A 9,276-nucleotide genomic window follows, 5' to 3' on the forward strand; every position below is an offset into this window, starting at 1 on the left:
TAGGGTGAAAAAAATTAGAAAAATATGGGTTTATATAGGTAGGATAATTGTGTAATTAGGTAAAATGTAAGGATATTAGTGAAAAGTAAATATATATATATACATTTTTTTAATTTTATATATTATATACGAGGCGGGTTGGGGAAAAGGCATCACCCACCCCCGCCTCATCCCCGAGGACGGGGATTAAAACACCCCCCACCCTTGTCCCTATCCTCGAAAAAACTGGAGCTTTCCCGCCTCATATGGGACGAGGCGGGATGGGACGGGTCCCTGAAATCTCGGGGAACATTGCCATGCCTATGTCTGTTAGAGCTTTGAGAGGGAAGCTTTACTTGCTTTAGTAACTCCGTTGCTTTTAATTCACAAATATTTTACATTTGATATGTTTATTTAACGCTTTTTTTTAAGAGTACAATACATAATTTTATTTTTAGTAAATCTTATTCTTAATTAATACAATTATTAAAATATTTTTTAAATAAATAAGACACAATTTAGTAATTATTGTACATTAAAGAACGGACCCATAATATATATATAATTTCGAATTACTCATTTATTTTAACAATGAAAGCTTAATCAATAAAAAGAATTACATTATTTCTGAAACTTGATATAAATTTTGTTATTTAATTAAATTTCGGGTAGATTAATGTAATTAACTCTTTTTGATGAGATTTTTTTTGTTCTTATTCGCTGCTTGAGTCCGATTATCAATTGGGCATCGGTTTCCGGTGGACCGAGCTGGAAGCCCACTAGCCCCGTCGGCCCATGTGGCCCAGAAAAGCTCCCGTCCTTCTCTGCATTACAGCTGCTGCTGCCGGGGAGAAAATTGAAAGAGAGGTAACAAGAAGAAATAAAAACGAACACAATACTTCAGTGAAAGTGGCCCAAAGAGAGTGTGAGAGCTAAATCTGATCCCAATGTCAATTTGTTCATCGTCTGAATCTTCATCTTCCTCAACTAAATCATGGATCGTGCACGGCATTGTGGCCGGAGCAGCCATTGCTGTAGCCATCGGAGCACGCGCTTATCTGGGTCAATCGAAGAAGTTGCGGAGTCGGGTTGTGGGCATCATACCCGCCCGTTTCGCTTCCTCTCGGTTCCAGGGCAAACCCCTCGTTAATATCCTCGGCAAGCCCATGATCCAGGTTCCCTTTTGGCTTTCTCAATTAGATCCCTCTTCAAAACATTTTTTTTTTTTTTTTTTTAATTTCAATCCTTTTTAATTTAATATGAATTGGGTTTGCAGCAGTATTAAAAACAATTCCATAATAAAGTTTCATTTTTTTTTTTTTTATCCATTAGTTTTGTAATGAAGAAGCTTCTGGTGATTTTGGTTATTTGTGTGAAATTATAGGTTTTAATAGTATCTTAGGATCTAGTGAACTGAAGCTGTTTGACTCACTGTTTTCGATGGTGTCTTGCAGAGAACATGGGAAAGATCCAAATTGGCAAACACATTGGATCACTTGGGTATTGTATATATTTCCTTGCATGATTTTTGTGTCAATTAAATGATGCACTATGTTAAAATTTGTGGTTCATGTAATATCAACTTTGTCCTTGAGATATGTTGGTATTGCTTTGAGCTATTCAGAGTGAGTACTCGTGGAGAAGTTGTTTTTGAATTTGATTCTGGATCCTAAATTCAATTGCTAGCTTCTGTTAGTTCAACATTCTGTTTGCATCACATCTAGATACGAGTAGTGCCTTTTGGAGTAAATTTCCCCTCTCTTCGTTGTACGATTATTTTGAAGGCGAGACATCCTTAGGTTAACAATGTTGTTCAACGTTTCATTTGGATATAGTAGTGAACATAGCTGAAATTATAAAAGATAGAGCGTTTTCTGATGTTACAACTTTTAATATTAGTTCTAGCAAATCATCTCGAGCTTCTGGTGTTTTAGATTTTATTTTGTTATTTTATCTCTGTGCTTGTTCCTATGGCTGCAGTCTGTGTTTCTAATGTCTCATTTTGTGCTCTTATGATCTAGTTGTGGCAACGGATGACGAAAAGATTGCAGAATGCTGCCGAGGATTTGGCGCTGATGTGATAATGACTTCAGAATCTTGCCAAAATGGTAATAATTTCACTGCAAATTTTATGTCATGATTGGATTTGCTAATAATCTTGTTTAACTTGTAGGTACTGAACGATGCAATGAAGCGCTAGAAAAACTTGATAAGAAGTATGATATTGTAGTCAATATTCAAGGGGATGAGCCTCTTATAGAACCAGAGATAATAGATGGCATTGTTAAAGCTCTGCAGGTATTTTTTTTTTTTTAGCATGCATATGCTTTTATTTAAGAAAAAGAAGTTAATATGGCCCATCATAATCCAAATAATTCAGAGAAAGTTTCTTTGAACAACATGATGTGTCCTTTGACCTTACTTTGTCATCCTGATATAGGTTGAGTGAGCTTGACTATATGTTTTACAAATCTGTAGTTTGATCTCTTGACTGTGTTATCATATTCGCATAATACTTTATGCCTTGAGTTCATGTTGAAGTTGACTTGTTCTGCTGCAGGCAGCTCCAGATGCAGTTTTTAGCACTGCTGTCACATCTTTAAAACCTGAAGATGCATTTGATCCAAATCGAGTGAAATGTGTGGTGGATAATCGTGGTTATGCGATTTATTTTTCAAGGGGACTGATTCCATATAACAAGTGAGAATATATATCTCTGCGTGTACTTTGTTACTATTATTATTATTATTATTATTATTTTATTTTATTTTATTTTTTTATAACGTCTTGGGCTGGTTGATGAACTTGCCTACTACTTGATACAGGTCAGGAAGGGTTAATCCACAGTTTCCATATATGCTTCATCTTGGAATTCAGGTGTCAAAATGGCTCCACCCTTTTCCTTTTCTTGAAAGAAAAAAAGAAACTTTCCTCTTGTTGTGATGGTAACATTATTGTCATATTATGTTATCTTCCAGTGAATTTATAGTGTTTTATTGTTGGGCCAGAGCTATGATTCAAAGTTTCTGAAGATATATCCACAGCTTCAACCTACCCCTCTTCAACTAGAAGAAGATCTTGAACAGCTGAAAGTTCTTGAGAATGGGTATAAGATGAAGGTATAGTAGACTTCTTTTCTGTAATTGTGCCTTGAGTGACTTCTTTTATATTAAGTCATCAAACGATAGTTTCAGTAATGCATCAATTTTTTAAAACCTACTGTCAGAAGTGTTTGGATGTGTCATGGAAATTTGATCATTTGGATGTCTCCTTAATAGCATTGCTAGTAAACTATTTTCTTTTTGATCATTTCTATGACCACATAGGTTTTAATCCTTATTTCATGTTATAACCTGTTTGGCGACTGCATTGTGTAAGGTGGAGTAATATTAATATGCCTAACTTATATGGAAGATTTTTTATTCCATGTGGCTTGAAATACTGCATTGCAAGAATGGCTATATGTTCATATTATAAGTGTTCAATGTAAATATTTATTCTGGTCCACTCATAGAGGTTTGGATCTTTAAAAAGCAATCAGTTATTATGTAGTCTGAACAAGGTTTCAGATGCCCAAAAATATAGGCTCATTGTTAACAGTGCAATATGCATTGATGCCATGTCGTTGTATTGGAAATCGTTCTCTTTGCTGCACTTAATAATATATAAGCTAGTTCATTGGAAATTTTGAAGACGGGGGTGTATCTTCTTTTTCAGGCCATCAAGACGTTCTCATGGTTAAGTACTTCTTTGATTGCACTGCCGTCAAAATCATACTACTTTTCATGAATGAGTCTTCTAAAGAATTACACAGAATGTTTTGGGGCATTTCTTGTCAGAATACAAAATTGGGGCATTTCTTGTCAGAATACAAAACCCCAAAAGTTGAACCATATGTTTTTTTGCAGGTGATAAAGGTTGACCATGAAGCCCATGGTGTTGATACTGCTGAAGATGTTGAGAAAATAGAATCATTTATGCGTGAGAGAAACTTGTCTTAGTTTTCCACAGCAGAATCAGATCATGAGGAAAGGAATCCAGTTTGTATTTTCTAGCAGAGAGCTTCTCCATCTTGTATTTTAGATTGATTTTAGTGGTGTGTTCTTTTTCTATGCAACAGTCTGTTCAAGGGAAATAAATTCATTGATTTTCCATGCCATGTTTTCCCTTGTATTGTAGTTACGAGTTTGGTTTTTTGTTTTAATGGGTCTACCCATACCAGTAATCATGAGAGGTCTATTTTTTGAGTTAATTGATTCTGTGGCTGCGTAGAAGTCTTATACATTTCTTTTCTCCAGTTCCAGTTAAAATGTACTGTGAATATGTACCATATTGAAGGAAATGTTACAACAATGGATAAAGGAAACAGGAGAAAAATATAAGTTTGATTTATTGTTTAGTATGCAGCAACAGGTTTTATTCAAAGGATTCAATACAGTTTTTCATTTGTGTTTTCATGCGTTGATTTTTTTTTTTTTTTTTTTTCTAAATGACTTTTTCTCTTGATCGCTCATCCTCGAACAGCTTCCATCCATGGAATAGTTTGGTTTGTGTTGGCAGGGATACAAAAGATAGTTGAACACGCTTATGTATAATGGTTTGGAAGGGTTTGTAGGACATTTTCATGTGTAAAATGTTGTCATTTGGCATGCATTCTTTTTCTAAAATTAATAAATGGTTTAAGGAGCCAATTTCTCTGTTTTGTAATTCAATCTGTTGTTTTGGGACTCGGAGAGATGAGGATTTTTGTTTCTGTATACTTCAGTTGGATCAAAATCATACATTGACCCAGGCCAGTAAATAGTACTGAGAGTTTTGTATTCTGAATGAGAATGAAAATTACCTTGAGAAAATGCTTTCAAATGAGACTGAGGCCATGAACAAATTGCCTTGAATGAGTTTGCAGAGTGAAATTGAGAGCTTAATAGTTGGGCTAATGACTAGTGTTTTAAAAATTAAAATTACAAGATTATGTTGACATTCATTAAAGTTTATACCTCAAAAATACCAGCTTTGTGTTATTGGTATTATGTTATCAGTTTCTCGTTCTAATTCTATATTACAATAATCTTATGAAATGTATTTTTGTAGTATCCTTATCTATGGAGTGTTTGGATTATCTATTAAAAGGAGTTAATAAAAATTTAATTCAAATTTATCAATATTTAGATTTTTCCCAGGGTTCAATATCTTTGCTGAAGCTATTCGTGTTGATTAAGTTCAGTACAGTTGAAGTCATTCTTTTGTTGAAACTTGTGCTCTAATTTGCTTTTTAATTGTTTATGTTTTCCTATGCATCACCTAAAGATGAAGGCAAAGATAAAGTGAAGTTCCTTCGAAAACAGAGTATTCCTTCATTTTCATTATTTTATTTTAATTGGAATGCTTTTCTTCCTTCTCTTATCTGGCATCTGAGCTTTGATAATGAAAGCGAAGAAAAGGATCTTGTTACGTGCTTTAGTCATCCTGGAATATCATTCTTTTTGCTTTATGCATCATTGAGTTGGACGTTGTAAGTTCTGTTTTCAAATTTTCAACCTCATTGGTGACCAGAATTTGCTAGCTCAGCCGCATTCCAAGGGTAGCATTCATTTGGGTATGGCTGCTTTCCATTTTTTACTTCATTATTTACTTTTTCGGATATTGTTTCTATTCTGATTTTTCTTCTAGTATCAATCCTTGCACTTTCAGTTGTTTCAATCTTATTTTCCAAGAATAGAATTGGTAGATTAAACACAGCCAAAAATTAGAGGAATTAGAATATGAATGGAATGGAATTGATTTCAATAGCCATCTGTCTTACTCATCAAAGATATAATTGAACTCAGTTATACTAATTGAATTCATGAATAACTGAAATAAAAATAATATACACATACAAGCCTAAACAATATTCTTTGACTTTGAATCCCTTATTATTTGAGTAATATACACATACAAATTATGCATAGAAATTTTTTATTGCTTCGTTATTCATTATTATTTATTTAATTTGTTTATTTTTATGTTTATTCTTTGCTCCATAACTATGTGTATAAAGTTGGTATGTTTAATGTTTTCTTATCTTTTCTCACATCTTGCTTTCTTCTAGAAAAAGAGAAAAAGAAAATGCAAAACTGTCCCCCTTTTATTTCCTAAATTCTCTACCATTTAAAATGTTATGATCAAGCAACATCTCTGTTGTCATATTCAAGTAAACTTTATTTTCCTTCAGTTTATCCTCTCTCATTTTTCGTTTTGCAGGATATTATTACCATCTCTAAATTTGTGGCATTTGCGTTCATATGCCTATATTCAAGTGAAGTTCTGAGTAGTATTTGGGGGCATCTCCTTACGGAAGGTACCAAAAACAAATTTATGCATTTGTAATTTTGGGATAAAATGTTTTCACTTTACTCATCATGAATTTGGTCATTATATACTCAAATCTTCATGCTCTTTGTTTATCATAGACTTTATTAAGTTCTAACAATAAAAGCTCAGGGGCGGATAGCATCTTATGTAGGAAGAGTAGGATTAGTTTATTAAATCTTCCTACGTCGGTTCTCCTTCGCTGAATAGAATGAAAAGAACTCGACTCCTAGCGAGTTTGTCGGAGAAGAGGCTTAATTAGGTGAATGCTTCCACTAGGCCACCGGCCACCAGCCACCAGCCACTGGCCAAGCCAACCACTATCCACTACAACTCTTTTCTATGTTATGCACCTTCACACCTCTATACCACCACCGTGTTGAACACCATGCCCACCACCACACTTGTTTTGTTAATTTTTTAGTGTTGAGTTATTTAAAACACTTATTTGTATTTGTGTTAAAGATTGATCATCGACTAGACAGCTATAACTCTTTCTTCCAAAGATGAGCATATGAAATGATATCGAACCTGTATGTGTTTTGTCCTAGCATGGTAGACTAGCTATTTTGCTAGACAAATGACACTTTGACTATCACAATACAAAACGCTATTCTCATAATTCTAACCTAGTTCTTCTAGGAATTGTTGTAACCATATCAGCTCCTTACTAGCTGATAGGAACCACTTCCAAATTGATAAGAACTGAGCTGGGTTTTGGGTATTTGATAGGAATTAGACTGGGTAGTGGTGTAGGGTTCTTAATAGAATAAAGTGTGGAATTATTGTAACCATACATAAGACTGTCAATCATTAATGCATAAGGTACCTAGGCCATGTAGTCTTACTCATGCTTTGTTATAGGTGATTGATCTTTGGATAGTTTAAAGTGACTAACCAAAGGTATATTTATTGGCTTTGTTCCATCCATGTTGAACCTGTTGAGTACTTTTTGTATATACTTTTCTTGTGACAACTTCAAGAAACTTTTGGCCTTATCTCTAGTTATCTTCATACCAAGGTTTTGTAGCTCCCAAAACCTTCATAACAAATTCCTTTGACAATTGCCTTTTTAGCTTGTGTCTTTCTTGTTTACAAGCCTTTGCAATCAACATGTCATCTATATATAGTAATAAGATGATATAAGAGTTATCAAGTTTTTTGAAATAACACTCGTCTACTTGGCATCTTAGGAAACCGTTATTACATATAAACCCATCAAACTTTTTTTACCATTGTCTAGGCGTCTGTTTTAGCTCATATATGCTCTTTTGAAGTTCACACACCATTCTCTCATTTCTTTGTACTTTAAAATCTTGTGGTTGTTGCATATAAATTTCTTCATCCAATTCTCCATAAAGAAACGATGTCTTTACATCTAACTGCTCCAGATGAAGGTCTTCTTTTGCCATTACCCCAAGTACTGTTTTTATTGTAGTCAACTTGACAACTGGAAATTTCAATATAGTCAATGCCTTCTTTCCGTTGAAATCCTTTCGCGACTAATCTTTGCCTTATATCGCTAGCTACCATCATGTTCCTTTTTCATCCGATAAACCCATTTGTTTTGTAATGCCTTCTTCCCTTGTGGTAGCTCTGTTAACTTTCAGGTTTAATTTGTTAATAATGAGTCCATCTCATTCTTCAGAGCTAGCTTCCACTTGATTGAGTCATCAACTTGCATTGCTTCTTCATAACACTCTGTCTTCTATTCACTACCATCAGTTAGTAAAATATAATGTAATGAAGGGGAGTACCTTTGTGGTGCTCTTATAGTCTTGGAAGATCTTCTGGGTTCAAACACGAGCATTTGTGGTTCAACTTTTGGAGCTATATTTTATTGATCTTCGTGGTCATTGTTTTGCATGTCATTCATTGGGAAGTCTTTCAAAGGAACTTCTTGTTGAGCCTATCCTTACACATTACATCTTCGTTGAAGAAGACGTCTTTGCTCCTCATAATCTTGCATTTTTTGGTCATCCTAGAAATGATAAGCAAACTCGATGTAACCATAATTAATGAAAAAATATTTCTTAGATTTAGCATCAAACTTTGTTCCAAAAGTATAGTTATTGTAAACATAGGCTAAACAACTAAACACTCTTAAAAAAGAATATTACCTCTTTGCCATTCCAAACTTCTGTTGTGATCTTGCAATTCAAAGGTACAGAGGGTCCTCCATTGAGCAAGTAGGCTAGGTATTAATTGCGTCAGCCTAAAATGTATGTGGTAGTTTAGCATGTAATCTCATGCTTGGATTTTGTTCATCATTTCGACGATACCATTCTGTTGAGGAGTTGCAGGAATGATCTTCTCCATCTTGATCCCATTATTTGCACAATGTTCTTTGAACCCTTCATCTATGTACTCTCTCCCATTATTTGATCCAAGCACTTTACCTTTAAATTTGTCTCATTCTTAACCATGCCTTTCCACCTTTTAAAAGTATAAAAAACATAAGATTTATTTTTCAAAAAAATAGACCCATACCTTTTTGCTCGTGTCATCAATGAATGTCACATAGTACTTTGAGCTTCCAAGTAATGACAGGGAGTGGGTCCCCACACGTTTGTATGAACAAACTCCAACTTTTTTGTCTTTCGTTCCCTTGCTACTTTGGAAAAACTCACCATTATTTGTTTGTCAAAGATGCAACTTTCGCACAAATTGCGATCAATTGACTTCAACTTTAGTAGTTTTTCCTTTGATTGAAGCTCTCTCATTTCTTTCGCTCTTATGTCGAAGTCAACCCACAAACTTGATGTAACACTGGCATTTGAGACTGCAACTGAATCTCTACAACTATAAGTCATGTAAAAGTTCCTTTAGTAACTTTTCATGCACCATCCACAAAGGACACATTATGCCTTACATTGGCAAACTTCCCTACTGATATTAGATTGCACATCAATCTTGGTACATGTTCTACTTTCTGGGTTTTTTCAC

General features: G+C 34.4%; 1 protein-coding gene across 2 annotated transcripts; it reads left to right on the forward strand.

Annotated features, from left to right (window-relative positions):
- The first annotated feature begins 831 nt into the window (after window positions 1-831).
- On the forward strand, window positions 832-4,086 carry LOC116142829 (3-deoxy-manno-octulosonate cytidylyltransferase, mitochondrial). Of its 2 annotated transcripts, none has more exons than XM_031428241.1 (8): window positions 832-1,154; window positions 1,434-1,479; window positions 2,001-2,087; window positions 2,153-2,277; window positions 2,534-2,679; window positions 2,805-2,856; window positions 2,988-3,098; window positions 3,888-4,086. In XM_031428241.1, exons 1-8 carry the CDS (start codon window positions 927-929, stop codon window positions 3,978-3,980), a joined length of 888 nt encoding a protein of 295 aa, XP_031284101.1. In that variant the 5' UTR covers window positions 832-926; the 3' UTR covers window positions 3,981-4,086. The 2 variants fall into 2 exon arrangements, with proteins under 2 accessions (XP_031284101.1, XP_031284102.1); XM_031428242.1 differs by having other exon boundaries at window positions 2,540-2,679.
- The last annotated feature ends 5,190 nt before the right edge of the window (window positions 4,087-9,276 follow it).

This window comes from Pistacia vera, unplaced genomic scaffold (genome assembly GCF_008641045.1).
Source record: "Pistacia vera cultivar Batoury unplaced genomic scaffold, PisVer_v2 Contig42, whole genome shotgun sequence".
Taxonomy (NCBI): domain Eukaryota; kingdom Viridiplantae; phylum Streptophyta; class Magnoliopsida; order Sapindales; family Anacardiaceae; genus Pistacia; species Pistacia vera.

Coding starts and splice junctions, on each gene's coding strand:
- LOC116142829 (XM_031428241.1), top strand. CDS start 927: ATGTCAATTTGTTCATCGTCTGAATCTTCATCTTCCTCAACTAAATCA. Junction 1,480..2,000: donor AAACACATTGGATCACTTGG/GTATTGTATATA, acceptor CTTATGATCTAG/TTGTGGCAACGGATGACGAA. Junction 2,857..2,987: donor TGCTTCATCTTGGAATTCAG/GTGTCAAAATGG, acceptor TTGTTGGGCCAG/AGCTATGATTCAAAGTTTCT.